This window comes from Oncorhynchus masou, unplaced genomic scaffold (genome assembly GCF_036934945.1).
Source record: "Oncorhynchus masou masou isolate Uvic2021 unplaced genomic scaffold, UVic_Omas_1.1 unplaced_scaffold_2284, whole genome shotgun sequence".
NCBI lineage: Eukaryota > Metazoa > Chordata > Actinopteri > Salmoniformes > Salmonidae > Oncorhynchus > Oncorhynchus masou.
Window position 1 is genome coordinate 53611 of NW_027008753.1, and position 21637 is coordinate 75247.

The 21637-nt window shown below is 49.1% G+C and overlaps 6 protein-coding genes and 3 pseudogenes across 6 annotated transcripts; all 9 read right to left on the minus strand.

Moving 5' to 3' along the window:
- Positions 1–2330: 2330 nt before the first annotated feature.
- Positions 2331–3874, minus strand: LOC135533232 (histone H3-like; annotated as a pseudogene).
- Positions 3875–3881: 7 nt separating this feature from the next.
- On the minus strand, positions 3882–14731 carry LOC135533238 (histone H2AX-like). The gene is made up of 3 exons (XM_064960647.1): positions 14349–14731; positions 6911–6921; positions 3882–4549 (listed from the first exon to the last, which is right to left on the minus strand). The coding sequence occupies exons 1-3, from the start codon at positions 14729–14731 to the stop codon at positions 4155–4157; spliced, it is 789 nt and encodes a 262-aa protein (XP_064816719.1). The 3' UTR covers positions 3882–4154.
- LOC135533231 (histone H1-like) lies at positions 4812–6037 on the minus strand (annotated as a pseudogene).
- LOC135533234 (histone H2B-like) lies at positions 6559–7493 on the minus strand (annotated as a pseudogene).
- On the minus strand, positions 8065–8487 carry LOC135533236 (histone H4). The gene has a single exon (XM_064960645.1). The coding sequence runs from the start codon at positions 8434–8436 to the stop codon at positions 8125–8127; it is 312 nt and encodes a 103-aa protein (XP_064816717.1). The 5' UTR covers positions 8437–8487; the 3' UTR covers positions 8065–8124.
- On the minus strand, positions 10276–14342 carry LOC135533235 (uncharacterized). The gene has a single exon (XM_064960644.1). It carries the CDS (start codon positions 13870–13872, stop codon positions 13528–13530), a length of 345 nt encoding a protein of 114 aa, XP_064816716.1. The 5' UTR covers positions 13873–14342; the 3' UTR covers positions 10276–13527.
- Positions 14732–15358: 627 nt separating the features above from the next.
- LOC135533229 (histone H1) lies at positions 15359–16124 on the minus strand. The gene has a single exon (XM_064960642.1). It carries the CDS (start codon positions 15980–15982, stop codon positions 15359–15361), a length of 624 nt encoding a protein of 207 aa, XP_064816714.1. The 5' UTR covers positions 15983–16124.
- A 618-nt stretch (positions 16125–16742) lies between these two features.
- On the minus strand, positions 16743–17747 carry LOC135533233 (histone H2B). Its single transcript, XM_064960643.1, has one exon. The coding sequence runs from the start codon at positions 17640–17642 to the stop codon at positions 17268–17270; it is 375 nt and encodes a 124-aa protein (XP_064816715.1). The 5' UTR covers positions 17643–17747; the 3' UTR covers positions 16743–17267.
- A 462-nt stretch (positions 17748–18209) lies between these two features.
- Positions 18210–18905, minus strand: LOC135533237 (histone H4). The gene has a single exon (XM_064960646.1). It carries the CDS (start codon positions 18623–18625, stop codon positions 18314–18316), a length of 312 nt encoding a protein of 103 aa, XP_064816718.1. The 5' UTR covers positions 18626–18905; the 3' UTR covers positions 18210–18313.
- Positions 18906–21637: the final 2732 nt, after the last annotated feature.

Here is a 21637-nt window from a genome sequence, read left to right on the forward strand (position 1 = left end):
TAAAGTGGAAATGGAAGTGCGACACTTAGAGGAAAAGTCCTAATCAAATAGGCACATTTTTTATTCATTTTTAATTTCACCTTTATTTAACCAGGTAGGCAAGTTGAGAACAAGTTCTCATTTACAATTGCGACCTGGCAAAGATAAAGCAAAGCAGTTCGACACATACGACGACACAGACTTACACATGGAGTAAAACAAACATACAGTCAATAATACAGTATAAACAAGTCTATATACGATGTGAGCAAATGAGGTGAGATAGGGGAGGTAAAGGCAAAAAAAAGGCCATGGTGGCAAAGTAAATACAATATAGCAAGTAAAACACTGGAATGGTACATTTGCAATGGAAGAAATGTGCAAAGTACAAATACAAATAATGGGGTGCAAGGGAGCAAAATAAATTAATTATTTAAATACAGTAGGGAAAGAGGTAGTTGTTTGGCCTAAATTATAGGTGGCCTATGTACAGGTGCAGTAATCTGTGAGCTGCTCTGACAGTTGCTGCTTAAAGCTAGTGAGGGAGATAAGTGTTTCCAGTTTCAGAGATTTTTGTAGTTCCTTCCAGTCATTGGCAGCAGACAACTGGAAGGAGAGACGGCCAAAGAAAGATTTGCTTTTGGGGGTGACTAGAGAGATATACATAACCCTGTTCAGCAGATGTCGGGAAATGCTTGTGTTACCAGCTCCAACAGCACAGTCAAGTCTAACAAGTAAGATATAACCATGTTCCAACATTCCACACAATACACCCAAATGGAATTGGAATACATCAATATATGGACGAGCAATGTCAGACCGTCCGTAGACTAACATACCTTACAATACAATACTTTATATATCCACATGACATGAGCTATGCAAACGACCTCCACGTTAGGAATGTGCCCAGTGATATCTAACAAAAACACACACCTCCGTGGAACCCACATGGCAAGACAGGAAGGAAGACGTGCAGAAGTGCTCATGAAGAGGACACGAAGAACACCGGAATCATCTCCAATCAAGTGAACAATGTCAAAGGAATAGGTCAAGACATATAGATAGGGAGGCATTTCACCGCCACCCGCTGGACCACAAGTCATTTTGCCAACACTGGCTCATCATTCAAGCCACATAGGGAGGGATCTTAACACCACCTGCTGGATCAGAAGTGCCACTCACAATGGCCACACAGAGCATTTCTCCCTCAACCTGATGCAATTGTCACAACAAGTATGTGGTCAAAATCAAACAATATTTACAACAGATCATCAAATAGGCAAACACATGCTCATGGAGAGTATCTCAAATTATACAGTTACTTTGTCACAAAACCTAATCTGTCATTCATCTACAAATACATGCTCTTCTAAAGCCACAATGTAATGTTCACATGGTAGATTTCATTTCTTACAATCTATGTCACTATTACTTCATTTCACTGCTCTTAAATCATATTCATTTAACCCTTTTGTTCACCTGCTGATTTTCTGCTGGTTTGTCTCTTGCAGATTTGGACATCATGTGAATGTATGTTTCTCAAGTATCAAAAGAGGGTAAGTTACATTCACCTACTTTATGAACAACGGAATGCTACTTTTCTCTCTAGCCTAATGCACTCTTTATCTGTAAGCTCCCCTACTGGTGTAGCCTATACAACTGTATCTCGACGATCACATTTTACACCAATGCACCCCGAGAATCGGTTGGTGAGGGGTGTACTGAACTGTGCCTATAGCATGTCAAGAATCCCTCCAACGGGAAATAGGCTTGGGCAAATGGCCAGGGGCGCTGTCCTTTTCAGCACCACGGAGCTCCGCTATTACCTGTCTCATGAGTGAAGATGCAACAGCAGACAATTCCTGCTCTTTGGTCCTGCAATGACACACTTTAGCCGTGTCATTGCTGCATTTAGGGCCTTTACTTTGTCTTATCATTTGGTCAAGGGGTTTCGATTCATCAGCAAATATTCTGGTAAAAATCAACTAAATCCCACATCAGAAGTCGACTTCAAATCACGCCAAAGACACACGACTCTACTCAACGGGAGTCAGTACTATCAAATATTATGCACTGTGAAGATGTCATGTGCTGAGCCATTTAGTTCCTTATGAAGCCTATTTACGAAGCCAATGCAGCAATCACCACGTACCTGCCTGCATTGGTGATTGCTATTCTGTAATTGGTCAACTACTAATAGGGCTATCATCACGGCTGCTCGTGTCCTGTTTCGTAACAGCTCTTTTGCAAGCCCTCGATGATTACATCTATTGATTCCTGCTGTCCTGATACCTTTTCTATGAAGGGATCTCGGATCTAGTCGAAAGGACTAACAATGGGTAGTCATTGGAATATTCAATCGCACACTGAATTCATCCCACTAAATTGATTCCTTTCATTTCTCCATTTATTCCACCATATCGAAACAACTTACCTATGCACTCACACAAACTAATTTGGTGGCCTACCACATTTCCTGTCCCTTCAACCAAAACCTTGGTACCACTTTTTTCGACCACCTTTCACTTGCGCTGGACAGAGATATATCAATTTACTTTCAATAGCTTAGTCAGTCGCATGAATTATGGGGTGCACGCAGCTAACGTTGTAATGATCGGATCAAAACAGGGATTTTTTGGCACATCGAGGAATGTCACATGGCCCAGAAATTATTGAATGGACATTTTCACAAAGGAAAAGACATACTCTAGCATGTTACATTCCAAGAGCAATTGGATTCGAAAAAACACAACGTGCCCCACTTGGGGACCCGAGGACCGAGTTTGGGAAACGCTGGCCTCAAGATCAAATACCAATAGGGAGCCACTATGACGTGCCAGTACCCGCGTTTAACCACTAGATGGCCTCCGTGCTCCACGGGAAAATTTTCCCCTCTCAGCAGCGGCACTGCAACATGGGACTTTCAAAGTCAGTTGTTCTTAGCTACATAGTGACAATTTTGCCCACTTTTTGCCCTATATCATTACTATCACTCATTACTGCTACTCTATTTTCCCCTCTTCTACTCTAGGCATACATCTAATTACATATAAGAAAGAGAGCGTTATTGAAACGAATCAACTCTGATTTACAATCACGGCCGGTGGTGATACAGCCTGGAATCGAACCACGGTCTGTAGGGACTCGAGAGCAGGGAACGCGACGTGTTCGTCTACAACATACACGGTGGGAAAGGGGCGTGTACTAATGGAACAATTGTGCCTTTTTGACTGAAATATGGAGGTGGCTCTTAAAAGAGCCTTTGGGGGATTTTGGAGATCAGGTCATCGTTTATGCGCGCTCTCCGCGAATACGACGGGCCAGCTGGATGTCCTTGGGCATGATGGTCACCCTCTTGGCGTGGATGGCGCACAGGTTGGTGTCCTCGAACAGGCCGACCAGGTAAGCCTCGCTTGCCTCCTGCAGGGCCATCACTGCGGAACTCTGGAAGCGCAGGTCGGTCTTAAAGTCCTGGGCAATTTCTCGCACCAGGCGCTGGAAAGGCAGTTTGCGGATCAGCAGCTCAGTGGACTTCTGGTAACGACGGATCTCTCTAAGAGCCACGGTGCCGGGCCTGTAACGGTGAGGCTTCTTCACGCCGCCGGTGGCCGGGCGCTCTTGCGCGCAGCCTTGGTGGCGAGCTGCTTCCTGGGTGCTTTGCCACCGGTGGATTTGCGAGCGGTTTGCTTGGTTCTGGCCATGGCGCTAGCTAGCTTCCTTCTTTCACAGTCGGAGTATAGCCTCCAAATGCCTATGTGAAGTTTATAAAGCCGGCAGCGGCGTCTGCTGATTGGTCACCATCTCCGCACCGTCCCGATTGGCCCGTTGCGGAGGCCTCCTCCGCCGCCCATTGGACGGGAGGCTCGGCCTCTCCGTGCCGCCCCAAAATGCAACCCCTCCCTCGCCGAGGCGCGCTTGGGTCTTTTGTTAGGGCAGCGAGCAACGTTACACTTTACGCGCAATATTTTGCCCTCTCATTCTAGCCTAGTAGTTGTTATTCTTCATTTAGGTCTCATGATACGGTGCCGTGTATATGTGTGTGTATCTAACAAACACGCCCAATAGTTGGCCAGGCACAGAAAGGACACTTTGCGCTTTTGCTGAGCTAGGTGGTTGGCTCTTAAAAGAGCCTTTGGGGGTTGAGTAGTCAAGTTGCAGCCGCACCAGCGATTTTACTTGGCTTTGACGGCTTTCTCAGTCTTCTTGGGGAGCAGCACTGCCTGGATGTTGGGCAGAACACCACCCTGAGCGATGGTCACGCCGCCAAGCAGTTTGTTCAGCTCCTCGTCGTTACGGACTGCCAGCTGCAGGTGACGGGGGATGATACGAGTCTTCTTGTTGTCACGGGCAGCGTTTCCGGCCAACTCCAGGATCTCAGCGGTCAGGTACTCGAGCACTGCTGCCAGGTAGACTGGTGCGCCAGCGCCCACACGCTCGGCGTAGTTGCCTTTGCGCAGCAGCCTGTGCACACGGCCCACGGGGAACTGGAGCCCGGCACGGGATGAACGTGTCTTTGCCTTCGCCCTGGCCTTGCCTCCGGTTTTGCCTCTTCCGCTCATATTGGTAGCTTCAGTATGTCACAGAATGTCTGAATGAGCCGCTGGCCACCTCGAGAGCCTTACTTATACCTCGCCACAAGAGGCATCGATTGGCCACCGGACCGGTGTGGCCTTATCCAATTGGAGTGAGAGAGGGACAGACAGTCAGCCCTAAGCCCGCCCCCACCCCACCCAGGCAGGCAGGCAGGCAGGCAGCAGAGTGACAAGGGCTAGGCTACTCTGTTTCCCTCCGACTTTTGTTACTTTTTTCGCGTTGGCGGGAGCGCCAAAGTGAGAACTCAAATCAATGAAACATGTATCAATCAATTCGAGAGTGGCTCATAATACAAATGGCTGCTGTCCAACCCACTATAGTATGTATTCTTATTATTATCATCAGGATCAATGTGACATGCGAATTCTAACACTACACAACAATGTTGACTGGTTAGGGTGCTGCACTCTTGAGTGACAAATGTTAAGCCATTTAGCCACTCGAAAATGTGATGCCTAAAACTCATTCATTTCATTTCTTAGCTAGGTAGGTAGGACGTACATGGAATGACATGCGCTTTTATGGAAAGAGGTGGGTGGCTCTTAAAAGAGCCTTTTGTGGTAACAACATGTGTCGAGTAGAAAGAACACTGTTTGTAATAGCTTTACTTCTTCTTGGGGGCTGCCTTCTTGGCCTTGGCTGCCTTGGGCTTGGCGGCTTTGGGCTTCGCTGCCTTGGTAGCCTTCTTGGGGCTCTTGGCCGCTTTCTTCGCCGCTGCGGCGGGCTTCTTCACCTTCTTTGGGCTCTTGGCGGCCTTTTGGGTGTAGCGGGCTTCTTGGCCTTCTTGGGGGACTTCTTTGCGGCCACGGCCTTCTTGGCTGCTACCTTCTTGGGCTTCTTGGCGGCGGCGGGCTTCTTGGCGGCCACCTTCTTAGCTTTGGGGGCTGCGGCTTTCTTGGCGGGCTTCTTTGCCTCGACGGCCTTCTTGTTGAGCTTGAAGGAGCCGGAGGCACCGGTGCCCTTGGTCTGGACCAGGGTGCCCTTGGTGACGAGGCTCTTGACGGCGATCTTGACACGGGAGTTGTTCTTCTCCACGTCGTAGCCGCCTGCCGCCAGAGACTTCTTGAGCGCGGCCAGGGACACGCCGCTCCTCTCCTTGGAGGCGGACACCGCCTTGACGATGAGCTCGCCTACGCTGGGTCCCGCTTTCTTGGGCTTGGCTGCTGCCTTCTTCTTGGGTGCCTTGGCCGGCGCGGCGGCGGCGGGTGCTGGTGCGACTTCTGCCATGTCTGTCGTTCGGTCCGGTAAACACACACACACTTACAACACTACGGTAGTCTGGGAGTGAGGAGGAGTACTTTGCTGTAGACGCTGCTCTGCGCTATTGAAGCTCCACACGGTGCAGGGGGCTGGCCTTAAACGCGACATGAGAACCATGTAGACTCAAGCCACCCAGCTCGGCTTCTCCGGGCTGGCCAAATGCTCTTTCACTTGTGTTTTCTGGTCGCCAATATCGGGCCAAAAGTCACCGACGGAGCCGTGTTTTTGGCCCAAAAGCGAACGGCCCAGCGAGCAGACTTGTGTCCGTTCAGAATAAAGTCATGTGGGCTGCAGAAGCCCCGTGCATTTTGCTGCGACTCGCTCAAAACCTCACCGTTCGACTGTCGGGTGGAGCGGTGCGCACTGCTTTTCCTGTGCTATTTGTCACCTAAATGGGCTAAAAGTGCATCCGATTGCGAGCACCATTGATTGTGGAGTGAGCCGAGATGTCTGGCAAGGGAATCAAATGGTTCGGCGTCCCCTGATGTGGTCCTTGGTGTTTTAAAGGAGAGCTCTTTTGGGGACCTTAAAACACATGCACTTGTGAGGCCTGGCTGAGACTAGTTTCACGTTGTATTCGTCATGTGTCCAGGAGGCACAGGAAATAATACACTGTCCAACGACATGCTTGTGTGTGATGTTTTATTATTCCTTGAGTTGGATTTGTAGCCTGCTCTTTGTGCACAGTGTGTTTTTTCTTCTGCTCGGTAGTCTCTCTCTCTCTCTTTCAAAAGCGTGTCATCCAGATGAGGTGAGGGCCAAAGTAGTTGGGCTTGTGCCCTTCTCGCAGTCCTTCCTCGCTTGACTCCGCAGCGTGACTCGTGCCGGTCTTTGTGTCTGTCTGTGGGTCTTGGTGTCTGGCTGTGCGGCCGGCGCTATGGAGGCTGGCGCCCCATGTGCTTGTTGGCCCTGATATAGGCCGAGAGAGAGAGAGAGACAGAGAGGCTCTTCTTCTCCTCCTCCCTCTTGTACAGGTGGAACGGCTCGTTTCAATCGGTGACGTCACTTGCTCTGACACCGTTCTTCATGTGTCCAGTCAGTGGAATCCCACTCACTGTGTTCTACTGGCATGCACACATTCCTACCCTGTTCATGTCAGCATCATTAATCCCCCCCGCAATTGGACACAACCCTCTTTGACATGTCCTCCACACACACACACGTGGATTTGCTTCTTTCACTGACAGGGTGGGTGGCTCTTAAAAGAGCCTTTGGGTTACTACAGCACTCCAAATGCGCTGTTTACTTGGAGCTGGTGTACTTGGTCACGGCCTTGGTGCCCTCGGACACTGCGTGCTTGGCCAGCTCCCGGGGAGCAGCAGCCGCACTGCGGTCTGGATCTCCCTGGAGGTGATGGTGGAACGCTTGTTGTAGTGGGCCAGGCGAGACGACTCTCCGGCGATACGCTCGAAGATGTCGTTCACGAACGAGTTCATGATTCCCATGGCCTTGGAGGAGATGCCGGTATCGGGGTGGACCTGCTTCAGGACTTTGTACACGTAAATGGCGTAGCTCTCCTTCCTAGACTTTCGGCGCTTCTTGCCGCCTTTCCCTGCGGTCTTGGTGACGGCTTTCTTGGAGCCCTTCTTGGGCGCGGACTTTGCTGGCTCGGGCATGATGCTGATGTCTCGTTGCTTCTCACAAACGAATGAGGGGTGGAGAGCCCTTTCCCTCTTATGAAGACGACGCTAAGCTAATTCGCCGGCCGTGGACACACCCCTGCTTTCTCATAGGCGCCCCTGCCATTTGCCCAGTGGAGCTGAGCGCGCATAAGAGCCTTCCACTCAGAGGCTTGCTTCCCTAACAAAGACCTGTCCCCCTTATCCCATAGCCTATGCTCTGTCACTGGTGGGGAATGGTGTGTTTCAAAAAAAGTCCTACAATGGCCAGACGTGAGACTTGGTGGGGATTTCCCAGCCCTGGTGCCTTTATTTCGGGTGTCTCGTAATCCGACTGTACGCAAAAGCCTGCACTGAACATTAGTGTCCTGTCCGCTCAGAGTGGCTCGTGGTTTAATACGACTGTACGCAAAGCCTGCACTGAACATAGCGTCCTATCATTTAACACTCCCTCCCCGTCCACGCAGAGTGGCTCGTGGTTTAATACGACTGTACGCCAAGCCTGCACTGAACATAGCGTCCTATCATTCAACACTCCCTCCCCGTCCACTCAAGAGTGGCTCATGGTTCCCTACGACAATGGATTTGGCCCTTTTGAAGCGGATGTGGGTGGCTCTTAAAAGAGCCTTTGGGTTCAAGTCGGGATGTTGACGTTCCGAGAAGGGTGCGTTTAACCGCCGAAACCGTACAGGGTGCGTCCCTGGCGTTTCAGAGCGTAGACCACGTCCATGGCCGTAACGGTCTTTCTCTTGGCGTGCTCGGTGTAGGTGACGGCGTCACGGATCACGTTCTCGAGGAACACCTTCAGGACACCGCGGGTCTCCTCGTAGATCAGGCCGGAGATACGCTTCACGCCGCCACGGCGAGCCAGACGGCGAATGGCGGGCTTGGTGATTCCCTGGATGTTATCGCGGAGAACCTTACGGTGACGCTTGGCGCCTCCTTTTCCGAGTCCCTTGCCGCCTTTACCTCTTCCAGACATCGTGTGTTCGCTAGCTGAGTTCAAGTGAATTAATGACGTAATTTTCTGTGCTTGGTGCTCTTATTATCTGCGTTTGGTGGACCTGATTGAAGCCAGTGGCACAGAAAGCGCGCGCTTTTGCCTGGCCTCTGCTGCAAAGGGGAGGGCGTTCGTTCTAGGGAACTATGGAGGAAGAAGAAATGAAAGCTACTTACGTGCGTGGGAAACACACTCAAATACTGGGCTATGTTGAACACGAGGCCCGACTGTGACAACTGGGGGATCCACTACTAACCTGTGTCCCACTCTTCACATTGATTGGTGTTGTTCTTGTTGTTGTTGCACCTGATTCAACTCTTTCAATCAGCTGTGCCTCTCCAGGGCTACAACAAAAATGGCTACTCTACTCCTGCCTGGAGTTGGGAAACACTGAACTAGTAGGATTCAACCCGCTGCGGTTGCCAGTCACACCTAATAGAGATAGGCGTTAAAACCTCAGATAGTGTCACAAGTACAAAGGAGAAACGAAGTGGAACGTACGGGAAACAAATACGCAAGGAATGCCACAAATCCTAAGGGGTCCGTAATGTCACCTCAGTAGTCATGTAGCTCTTGAAGGCCATTTAATAACATCATTCTTCTTTTTCTTCCCTAGACAGGATCCAGGTGGCCATGGGAAGGGTGGCGATACCTCTGCAAGCTGAAACGCAGTAAAACATTCCTCAGACACCCACCCACCCACCCAACACACACACACACACAATAAAGGGATCGTTTCCCTATGCGTACAGAGGTGATAGGGATCTGCAAATATTGTATGGTACTTTTTTCTAAAACCAATAACACAGCCTTATATTATGCAAATAGTGGTATGAGGTGGATCCTTTATAGGCCAGATAGCCTCAGATGTTGCATCGAATGATCTCAACAGGTCATTTCAAAGGGGACAAATGAGGCCCAAGGGCACATACTGGCGATTGATCAATCGGTGCAGTTGATTCACATCTCAGGTGAACTATGGAGGAAGAAGAAATGAAAGCTACTTACGTGCGTGGGAAACACACTCAAATACTGAGCTATGTTGAACACAAGGCCCAACTGTGACAACTGGGGGATCCACTACTAACCTGTGTCCCACTCTTCACATTGATTGGTGTCCCACTCTTCACATTCATCTTACAACTTATTGTTGCCATAATTGTCTCTTACCTGTACTTAGTGGCTGCCGGCCCTCGGTCATAGCAAGTTAGAAGAAATAGGTTAAGGTTACGAAAAGGCTTAGGCTTACCCCAAATGTCACGTCCGTTCGTAGCTGTACTCCGTGTAGGCACAACAAGTCATCACACAGAGAGCACACTTGAAGCGCAACTGCACTGCCTGGAAGGGTGCAACCGACTGAATTGGAATCCCTCAAACAGCACGCTAACTACATTCCGCTTTATGATGTCACAGTCGGCCCCTCGGAACACTGGTCCTCAACAATGTCAAACACCTTGGATACCCAAGCCAAACATTCTCTAATCACTCGCATTCACAAATCAACCAGGGAGAAGAAGGCTGCCAGGAATTGAATGCTGAAAAGCTAACCTTCTTCACAGAGCAACATCATAGGACTTGGAGTTTGTGTTCAACAGCAGGTTAGACTCTGTCACTTGTTCCCTTCAACTGTTTGTGTTCCTCTACAGGCTACAGGGCAGATACTTCACATGCAGAGTACAACAACAAATAACAGAGGGCCTGTTACCACACCCTATAGCCTAGGATTTGAACTTGGACCACAATGACATTGGAGGTAATGAGCCTGCAGCATAAATGACAGCTCCCTAACGGGGACATAAAGTGGAAATGGAAGTGCGACACTTAGAGGAAAAGTCCTAATCAAATAGGCACATTTTTTATTCATTTTTAATTTCACCTTTATTTAACCAGGTAGGCAAGTTGAGAACAAGTTCTCATTTACAATTGCGACCTGGCAAAGATAAAGCAAAGCAGTTCGACACATACGACGACACAGACTTACACATGGAGTAAAACAAACATACAGTCAATAATACAGTATAAACAAGTCTATATACGATGTGAGCAAATGAGGTGAGATAGGGGAGGTAAAGGCAAAAAAAAGGCCATGGTGGCAAAGTAAATACAATATAGCAAGTAAAACACTGGAATGGTACATTTGCAATGGAAGAAATGTGCAAAGTACAAATACAAATAATGGGGTGCAAGGGAGCAAAATAAATTAATTATTTAAATACAGTAGGGAAAGAGGTAGTTGTTTGGCCTAAATTATAGGTGGCCTATGTACAGGTGCAGTAATCTGTGAGCTGCTCTGACAGTTGCTGCTTAAAGCTAGTGAGGGAGATAAGTGTTTCCAGTTTCAGAGATTTTTGTAGTTCCTTCCAGTCATTGGCAGCAGACAACTGGAAGGAGAGACGGCCAAAGAAAGATTTGCTTTTGGGGGTGACTAGAGAGATATACATAACCCTGTTTAGCAGATGTCGGGAAATGCTTGTGTTACCAGCTCCAACAGCACAGTCAAGTCTAACAAGTAAGATATAACCATGTTCCAACATTCCACACAATACACCCAAATGGAATTGGAATACATCAATATATTGACGATCAATGTCAGACCGTCCGTAGACTAACATACCTTACAATACAATACTTTATATATCCACATGACATGAGCTATGCAAACGACCTCCACGTTAGGAATGTGCCCAGTGATATCTAACAAAAACACACACCTCCGTGGAACCCACATGGCAAGACAGGAAGGAAGACGTGCAGAAGTGCTCATGAAGAGGACACGAAGAACACCGGAATCATCTCCAATCAAGTGAACAATGTCAAAGGAATAGGTCAAGACATATTATAGATAGGGAGGCATTTCACCGCCACCCGCTGGACCACAAGTCATTTTGCCAACACTGGCTCATCATTCAAGCCACATAGGGAGGGATCTTAACACCACCTGCTGGATCAGAAGTGCCACTCACAATGGCCACACAGAGCATTTCTCCCTCAACCTGATGCAATTGTCACAACAAGTATGTGGTCAAAATCAAACAATATTTACAACAGATCATCAAATAGGCAAACACATGCTCATGGAGAGTATCTCAAATTATACAGTTACTTTGTCACAAAACCTAATCTGTCATTCATCTACAAATACATGCTCTTCTAAAGCCACAATGTAATGTTCACATGGTAGATTTCATTTCTTACAATCTATGTCACTATTACTTCATTTCACTGCTCTTAAATCATATTCATTTAACCCTTTTGTTCACCTGCTGATTTTCTGCTGGTTTGTCTCTTGCAGATTTGGACATCATGTGAATGTATGTTTCTCAAGTATCAAAAGAGGGTAAGTTACATTCACCTACTTTATGAACAACGGAATGCTACTTTTCTCTCTAGCCTAATGCACTCTTTATCTGTAAGCTCCCCTACTGGTGTAGCCTATACAACTGTATCTCGACGATCACATTTTACACCAATGCACCCCGAGAATCGGTTGGTGAGGGGTGTACTGAACTGTGCCTATAGCATGTCAAGAATCCCTCCAACGGGAAATAGGCTTTGGCAAATGGCCAGGGGCGCTGTCCTTTTCAGCACCACGGAGCTCCGCTATTACCTGTCTCATGAGTGAAGATGCAACAGCAGACAATTCCTGCTCTTTGGTCCTGCAATGACACACTTTAGCCGTGTCATTGCTGCATTTAGGGCCTTTACTTTGTCTTATCATTTGGTCAAGGGGTTTCGATTCATCAGCAAATATTCTGGTAAAAATCAACTAAATCCCACATCAGAAGTCGACTTCAAATCACGCCAAAGACACACGACTCTACTCAACGGGAGTCAGTACTATCAAATATTATGCACTGTGAAGATGTCATGTGCTGAGCCATTTAGTTCCTTATGAAGCCTATTTACGAAGCCAATGCAGCAATCACCACGTACCTGCCTGCATTGGTGATTGCTATTCTGTAATTGGTCAACTACTAATAGGGCTATCATCACGGCTGCTCGTGTCCTGTTTCGTAACAGCTCTTTTGCAAGCCCTTGATGATTACATCTATTGATTCCTGCTGTCCTGATACCTTTTCTATGAAGGGATCTCGGATCTAGTCGAAAGGACTAACAATGGGTATGTCATTGGAATATTCAATCGCACACTGAATTCATCCCACTAAATTGATTCCTTTCATTTCTCCATTTATTCCACCATATCGAAACAACTTACCTATGCACTCACACAAACTAATTTGGTGGCCTACCACATTTCCTGTCCCTTCAACCAAAACCTTGGTACCACTTTTTTCGACCACCTTTCACTTGCGCTGGACAGAGATATATCAATTTACTTTCAATAGCTTAGTCAGTCGCATGAATTATGGGGTGCACGCAGCTAACGTTGTAATGATCGGATCAAAACAGGGATTTTTTGGCACATCGAGGAATGTCACATGGCCCAGAAATTATTGAATGGACATTTTCACAAAGGAAAAGACATACTCTAGCATGTTACATTCCAAGAGCAATTGGATTCGAAAAAACACAACGTGCCCCACTTGGGGACCCGAGGACCGAGTTTGGGAAACGCTGGCCTCAAGATCAAATACCAATAGGGAGCCACTATGACGTGCCAGTACCCGCGTTTAACCACTAGATGGCCTCCGTGCTCCACGGGAAAATTTTCCCCTCTCAGCAGCGGCACTGCAACATGGGACTTTCAAAGTCAGTTGTTCTTAGCTACATAGTGACAATTTTGCCCACTTTTTGCCCTATATCATTACTATCACTCATTACTGCTACTCTATTTTCCCCTCTTCTACTCTAGGCATACATCTAATTACATATAAGAAAGAGAGCGTTATTGAAACGAATCAACTCTGATTTACAATCACGGCCGGTGGTGATACAGCCTGGAATCGAACCACGGTCTGTAGGGACTCGAGAGCAGGGAACGCGACGTGTTCGTCTACAACATACACGGTGGGAAAGGGGCGTGTACTAATGGAACAATTGTGCCTTTTTGACTGAAATATGGAGGTGGCTCTTAAAAGAGCCTTTGGGGGATTTTGGAGATCAGGTCATCGTTTATGCGCGCTCTCCGCGAATACGACGGGCCAGCTGGATGTCCTTGGGCATGATGGTCACCCTCTTGGCGTGGATGGCGCACAGGTTGGTGTCCTCGAACAGGCCGACCAGGTAAGCCTCGCTTGCCTCCTGCAGGGCCATCACTGCGGAACTCTGGAAGCGCAGGTCGGTCTTAAAGTCCTGGGCAATTTCTCGCACCAGGCGCTGGAAAGGCAGTTTGCGGATCAGCAGCTCAGTGGACTTCTGGTAAGGCCGGGCGCTCTTGCGCGCAGCCTTGGTGGCGAGCTGCTTCCTGGGTGCTTTGCCACCGGTGGATTTGCGAGCGGTTTGCTTGGTTCTGGCCATGGCGCTAGCTAGCTTCCTTCTTTCACAGTCGGAGTATAGCCTCCAAATGCCTATGTGAAGTTTATAAAGCCGGCAGCGGCGTCTGCTGATTGGTCACCATCTCCGCACCGTCCCGATTGGCCCGTTGCGGAGGCCTCCTCCGCCGCCCATTGGACGGGAGGCTCGGCCTCTCCGTGCCGCCCCAAAATGCAACCCCCTCCCTCGCCGAGGCGCGCTTGGGTCTTTTGTTAGGGCAGCGAGCAACGTTACACTTTACGCGCAATATTTTGCCCTCTCATTCTAGCCTAGTAGTTGTTATTCTTCATTTAGGTCTCATGATACGGTGCCGTGTATATGTGTGTGTATCTAACAAACACGCCCAATAGTTGGCCAGGCACAGAAAGGACACTTTGCGCTTTTGCTGAGCTAGGTGGTTGGCTCTTAAAAGAGCCTTTGGGGGTTGAGTAGTCAAGTTGCAGCCGCACCAGCGATTTTACTTGGCTTTGACGGCTTTCTCAGTCTTCTTGGGGAGCAGCACTGCCTGGATGTTGGGCAGAACACCACCCTGAGCGATGGTCACGCCGCCAAGCAGTTTGTTCAGCTCCTCGTCGTTACGGACTGCCAGCTGCAGGTGACGGGGGATGATACGAGTCTTCTTGTTGTCACGGGCAGCGTTTCCGGCCAACTCCAGGATCTCAGCGGTCAGGTACTCGAGCACTGCTGCCAGGTAGACTGGTGCGCCAGCGCCCACACGCTCGGCGTAGTTGCCTTTGCGCAGCAGCCTGTGCACACGGCCCACGGGGAACTGGAGCCCGGCACGGGATGAACGTGTCTTTGCCTTCGCCCTGGCCTTGCCTCCGGTTTTGCCTCTTCCGCTCATATTGGTAGCTTCAGTATGTCACAGAATGTCTGAATGAGCCGCTGGCCACCTCGAGAGCCTTACTTATACCTCGCCACAAGAGGCATCGATTGGCCACCGGACCGGTGTGGCCTTATCCAATTGGAGTGAGAGAGGGACAGACAGTCAGCCCTAAGCCCGCCCCCACCCGGCAGGCAGGCAGGCAGCAGAGTGACAAGGGCTAGGCTACTCTGTTTCCCTCCGACTTTTGTTACTTTTTCGCGTTGGCGGGAGCGCCAAAGTGAGAACTCAAATCAATGAAACATGTATCAATCAATTCGAGAGTGGCTCATAATACAAATGGCTGCTGTCCAACCCACTATAGTATGTATTCTTATTATTATCATCAGGATCAATGTGACATGCGAATTCTAACACTACACAACAATGTTGACTGGTTAGGGTGCTGCACTCTTGAGTGACAAATGTTAAGCCATTTAGCCACTCGAAAATGTGATGCCTAAAACTCATTCATTTCATTTCTTAGCTAGGTAGGTAGGACGTACATGGAATGACATGCGCTTTTATGGAAAGAGGTGGGTGGCTCTTAAAAGAGCCTTTTGTGGTAACAACATGTGTCGAGTAGAAAGAACACTGTTTGTAATAGCTTTACTTCTTCTTGGGGGCTGCCTTCTTGGCCTTGGCTGCCTTGGGCTTGGCGGCTTTGGGCTTCGCTGCCTTGGTAGCCTTCTTGGGGCTCTTGGCCGCTTTCTTCGCCGCTGCGGCGGGCTTCTTCACCTTCTTTGGGCTCTTGGCGGCCTTTTTGGGTGTAGCGGGCTTCTTGGCCTTCTTGGGGGACTTCTTTGCGGCCACGGCCTTCTTGGCTGCTACCTTCTTGGGCTTCTTGGCGGCGGCGGGCTTCTTGGCGGCCACCTTCTTAGCTTTGGGGGCTGCGGCTTTCTTGGCGGGCTTCTTTGCCTCGACGGCCTTCTTGTTGAGCTTGAAGGAGCCGGAGGCACCGGTGCCCTTGGTCTGGACCAGGGTGCCCTTGGTGACGAGGCTCTTGACGGCGATCTTGACACGGGAGTTGTTCTTCTCCACGTCGTAGCCGCCTGCCGCCAGAGACTTCTTGAGCGCGGCCAGTGACACGCCGCTCCTCTCCTTGGAGGCGGACACCGCCTTGACGATGAGCTCGCCTACGCTGGGTCCCGCTTTCTTGGGCTTGGCTGCTGCCTTCTTCTTGGGTGCCTTGGCCGGCGCGGCGGCGGCGGGTGCTGGTGCGACTTCTGCCATGTCTGTCGTTCGGTCCGGTAAACACACACACACACTTACAACACTACGGTAGTCTGGGAGTGAGGAGGAGTACTTTGCTGTAGACGCTGCTCTGCGCTATTGAAGCTCCACACGGTGCAGGGGGCTGGCCTTAAACGCGACATGAGAACCATGTAGACTCAAGCCACCCAGCTCGGCTTCTCCGGGCTGGCCAAATGCTCTTTCACTTGTGTTTTCTGGTCGCCAATATCGGGCCAAAAGTCACCGACGGAGCCGTGTTTTTGGCCCAAAAGCGAACGGCCCAGCGAGCAGACTTGTGTCCGTTCAGAATAAAGTCATGTGGGCTGCAGAAGCCCCGTGCATTTTGCTGCGACTCGCTCAAAACCTCACCGTTCGACTGTCGGGTGGAGCGGTGCGCACTGCTTTTCCTGTGCTATTTGTCACCTAAATGGGCTAAAAGTGCATCCGATTGCGAGCACCATTGATTGTGGAGTGAGCCGAGATGTCTGGCAAGGGAATCAAATGGTTCGGCGTCCCCTGATGTGGTCCTTGGTGTTTTAAAGGAGAGCTCTTTTGGGGACCTTAAAACACATGCACTTGTGAGGCCTGGCTGAGACTAGTTTCACGTTGTATTCGTCATGTGTCCAGGAGGCACAGGAAATAATACACTGTCCAACGACATGCTTGTGTGTGATGTTTTATTATTCCTTGAGTTGGATTTGTAGCCTGCTCTTTGTGCACAGTGTGTTTTTTCTTCTGCTCGGTAGTCTCTCTCTCTCTCTCTTTCAAAAGCGTGTCATCCAGATGAGGTGAGGGCCAAAGTAGTTGGGCTTGTGCCCTTCTCGCAGTCCTTCCTCGCTTGACTCCGCAGCGTGACTCGTGCCGGTCTTTGTGTCTGTCTGTGGGTCTTGGTGTCTGGCTGTGCGGCCGGCGCTATGGAGGCTGGCGCCCCATGTGCTTGTTGGCCCTGATATAGGCCGAGAGAGAGAGAGAGAGACAGAGAGGCTCTTCTTCTCCTCCTCCCTCTTGTACAGGTGGAACGGCTCGTTTCAATCGGTGACGTCACTTGCTCTGACACCGTTCTTCATGTGTCCAGTCAGTGGAATCCCACTCACTGTGTTCTACTGGCATGCACACATTCCTACCCTGTTCATGTCAGCATCATTAATCCCCCCCCCGCAATTGGACACAACCCTCTTTGACATGTCCTCCACACACACACACACGTGGATTTGCTTCTTTCACTGACAGGGTGGGTGGCTCTTAAAAGAGCCTTTGGGTTACTACAGCACTCCAAATGCGCTGTTTACTTGGAGCTGGTGTACTTGGTCACGGCCTTGGTGCCCTCGGACACTGCGTGCTTGGCCAGCTCCCCGGGGAGCAGCAGCCGCACTGCGGTCTGGATCTCCCTGGAGGTGATGGTGGAACGCTTGTTGTAGTGGGCCAGGCGAGACGACTCTCCGGCGATACGCTCGAAGATGTCGTTCACGAACGAGTTCATGATTCCCATGGCCTTGGAGGAGATGCCGGTATCGGGGTGGACCTGCTTCAGGACTTTGTACACGTAAATGGCGTAGCTCTCCTTCCTAGACTTTCGGCGCTTCTTGCCGCCTTTCCCTGCGGTCTTGGTGACGGCTTTCTTGGAGCCCTTCTTGGGCGCGGACTTTGCTGGCTCGGGCATGATGCTGATGTCTCGTTGCTTCTCACAAACGAATGAGGGGGTGGAGAGCCCTTTCCCTCTTATGAAGACGACGCTAAGCTAATTCGCCGGCCGTGGACACACCCCTGCTTTCTCATAGGCGCCCCTGCCATTTGCCCAGTGGCTGAGCGCGCATAAGAGCCTTCCACTCAGAGGCTTGCTTCCCTAACAAAGACCTGTCCCCCTTATCCCATAGCCTATGCTCTGTCACTGGTGGGGAATGGTGTGTTTCAAAAAAAGTCCTACAATGGCCAGACGTGAGACTTGGTGGGGATTTCCCAGCCCTGGTGCCTTTATTTCGGGTGTCTCGTAATCCGACTGTACGCAAAAGCCTGCACTGAACATTAGTGTCCTGTCCGCTCAGAGTGGCTCGTGGTTTAATACGACTGTACGCAAAGCCTGCACTGAACATAGCGTCCTATCATTTAACACTCCCTCCCCGTCCACGCAGAGTGGCTCGTGGTTTAATACGACTGTACGCCAAGCCTGCACTGAACATAGCGTCCTATCATTCAACACTCCTCCCCGTCCACTCAAGAGTGGCTCATGGTTCCCTACGACAATGGATTTGGCCCTTTTGAAGCGGATGTGGGTGGCTCTTAAAAGAGCCTTTGGGTTCAAGTCGGGATGTTGACGTTCCGAGAAGGGTGCGTTTAACCGCCGAAACCGTACAGGGTGCGTCCCTGGCGTTTCAGAGCGTAGACCACGTCCATGGCCGTAACGGTCTTTCTCTTGGCGTGCTCGGTGTAGGTGACGGCGTCACGGATCACGTTCTCGAGGAACACCTTCAGGACACCGCGGGTCTCCTCGTAGATCAGGCCGGAGATACGCTTCACGCCGCCACGGCGAGCCAGACGGCGAATGGCGGGCTTGGTGATTCCCTGGATGTTATCGCGGAGAACCTTACGGTGACGCTTGGCGCCTCCTTTTCCGAGTCCCTTGCCGCCTTTACCTCTTCCAGACATCGTGTGTTCGCTAGCTGAGTTCAAGTGAATTAATGACGTAATTTTCTGTGCTTGGTGCTCTTATTATCTGCGTTTGGTGGACCTGATTGAAGCCAGTGGCACAGAAAGCGCGCGCTTTTGCCTGGCCTCTGCTGCAAAGGGGAGGGCGTTCGTTCTAGGGAACTATGGAGGAAGAAGAAATGAAAGCTACTTACGTGCGTGGGAAACACACTCAAATACTGGGCTATGTTGAACACGAGGCCCGACTGTGACAACTGGGGGATCCACTACTAACCTGTGTCCCACTCTTCACATTGATTGGTGTTGTTCTTGTTGTTGTTGCGCCTGATTCAACTCTTTCAATCAGCTGTGCCTCTCCAGGGCTACAACAAAAATGGCTACTCTACTCCTGCCTGGAGTTGGGAAACACTGAACTAGTAGGATTCAACCCGCTGCGGTTGCCAGTCACACCTAATAGAGATAGGCGTTAAAACCTCAGATAGTGTCACAAGTACAAAGGAGAAACGAAGTGGAACGTACGGGAAACAAATACGCAAGGAATGCCACAAATCCTAAGGGGTCCGTAATGTCACCTCAGTAGTCATGTAGCTCTTGAAGGCCATTTAATAACATCATTCTTCTTTTTCTTCCCTAGACAGGATCCAGGTGGCCATGGGAAGGGTGGCGATACCTCTGCAAGCTGAAACGCAGTAAAACATTCCTCAGACACCCACCCACCCACCCACACACACACACACACACACACACAATAAAGGGATCGTTTCCCTATGCGTACAGAGGTGATAGGGATCTGCAAATATTGTATGGTACTTTTTTCTAAAACCAATAACACAGCCTTATATTATGCAAACAGTGGTATGAGGTGGATCCTTTATAGGCCAGATAGCCTCAGATGTTGCATCGAATGATCTCAACAGGTCATTTCAAAGGGGCCAAATGAGGCCCAAGGGCACATACTGGCGATTGATCAATCGGTGCAGTTGATTCACATCTCAGGTGAACTATGGAGGAAGAAGAAATGAAAGCTACTTACGTGCGTGGGAAACACACTCAAATACTGAGCTATGTTGAACACAAGGCCCAACTGTGACAACTGGGGGATCCACTACTAACCTGTGTCCCACTCTTCACATTCATCTTACAACTTATTGTTGCATAATTGTCTCTTACCTGTACTTAGTGGCTGCCGGCCCTCGGTCATAGCAAGTTAGAAGAAATAGGTTAAGGTTACGAAAAGGCTTAGGCTTACCCCAAATGTCACGTCCGTTCGTAGCTGTACTCCGTGTAGGCACAACAAGTCATCACACAGAGAGCACACTTGAAGCGCAACTGCACTGCCTGGAAGGGTGCAACCGACTGAATTGGAATCCCTCAAACAGCACGCTAACTACATTCCGCTTTATGATGTCACAGTCGGCCCCTCGGAACACTGGTCCTCAACAATGTCAAACACCTTGGATACCCAAGCCAAACATTCTCTAATCACTCGCATTCACAAATCAACCAGGGAGAAGAAGGCTGCCAGGAATTGAATGCTGAAAAGCTAACCTTCTTCACAGAGCAACATCATAGGACTTGGAGTTTGTGTTCAACAGCAGGTTAGACTCTGTCACTTGTTCCCTTCAACTGTTTGTGTTCCTCTACAGGCTACAGGGCAGATACTTCACATGCAGAGTACAACAACAAATAACAGAGGGCCTGTTACCACACCCTATAGCCTAGGATTTGAACTTGGACCACAATGACATTGGAGGTAATGAGCCTGCAGCATAAATGACAGCTCCCTAACGGGGACATAAAGTGGAAATGGAAGTGCGACACTTAGAGGAAAAGTCCTAATCAAATAGGCACATTTTTTATTCATTTTTAATTTCACCTTTATTTAACCAGGTAGGCAAGTTGAGAACAAGTTCTCATTTACAATTGCGACCTGGCAAAGATAAAGCAAAGCAGTTCGACACATACGACGACACAGACTTACACATGGAGTAAAACAAACATACAGTCAATAATACAGTATAAACAAGTCTATATACGATGTGAGCAAATGAGGTGAGATAGGGGAGGTAAAGGCAAAAAAAAGGCCATGGTGGCAAAGTAAATACAATATAGCAAGTAAAACACTGGAATGGTACATTTGCAATGGAAGAAATGTGCAAAGTACAAATACAAATAATGGGGTGCAAGGGAGCAAAATAAATTAATTATTTAAATACAGTAGGGAAAGAGGTAGTTGTTTGGCCTAAATTATAGGTGGCCTATGTACAGGTGCAGTAATCTGTGAGCTGCTCTGACAGTTGCTGCTTAAAGCTAGTGAGGGAGATAAGTGTTTCCAGTTTCAGAGATTTTTGTAGTTCCTTCCAGTCATTGGCAGCAGACAACTGGAAGGAGAGACGGCCAAAGAAAGATTTGCTTTTGGGGGTGACTAGAGAGATATACATAACCCTGTTTAGCAGATGTCGGGAAATGCTTGTGTTACCAGCTCCAACAGCACAGTCAAGTCTAACAAGTAAGATATAACCATGTTCCAACATTCCACACAATACACCCAAATGGAATTGGAATACATCAATATATTGACGATCAATGTCAGACCGTCCGTAGACTAACATACCTTACAATACAATACTTTATATATCCACATGACATGAGCTATGCAAACGACCTCCACGTTAGGAATGTGCCCAGTGATATCTAACAAAAACACACACCTCCGTGGAACCCACATGGCAAGACAGGAAGGAAGACGTGCAGAAGTGCTCATGAAGAGGACACGAAGAACACCGGAATCATCTCCAATCAAGTGAACAATGTCAAAGGAATAGGTCAAGACATATATAGATAGGGAGGCATTTCACCGCCACCCGCTGGACCACAAGTCATTTTGCCAACACTGGCTCATCATTCAAGCCACATAGGGAGGGATCTTAACACCACCTGCTGGATCAGAAGTGCCACTCACAATGAAGCCACAATGTAATGTTCACATGGTAGATTTCATTTCTTACAATC

Excerpts from the sequence above, each read along its gene's own strand:
- LOC135533235 (XM_064960644.1), bottom strand. The coding sequence starts at position 13,872 with ATGGCCAGAACCAAGCAAACCGCTCGCAAATCCACCGGTGGCAAAGCA.
- LOC135533237 (XM_064960646.1), bottom strand. The coding sequence starts at position 18,625 with ATGTCTGGAAGAGGTAAAGGCGGCAAGGGACTCGGAAAAGGAGGCGCC.
- LOC135533236 (XM_064960645.1), bottom strand. The coding sequence starts at position 8,436 with ATGTCTGGAAGAGGTAAAGGCGGCAAGGGACTCGGAAAAGGAGGCGCC.
- LOC135533238 (XM_064960647.1), bottom strand. The coding sequence starts at position 14,731 with ATGAGCGGAAGAGGCAAAACCGGAGGCAAGGCCAGGGCGAAGGCAAAG.
- LOC135533229 (XM_064960642.1), bottom strand. The coding sequence starts at position 15,982 with ATGGCAGAAGTCGCACCAGCACCCGCCGCCGCCGCGCCGGCCAAGGCA.
- LOC135533233 (XM_064960643.1), bottom strand. The coding sequence starts at position 17,642 with ATGCCCGAGCCAGCAAAGTCCGCGCCCAAGAAGGGCTCCAAGAAAGCC.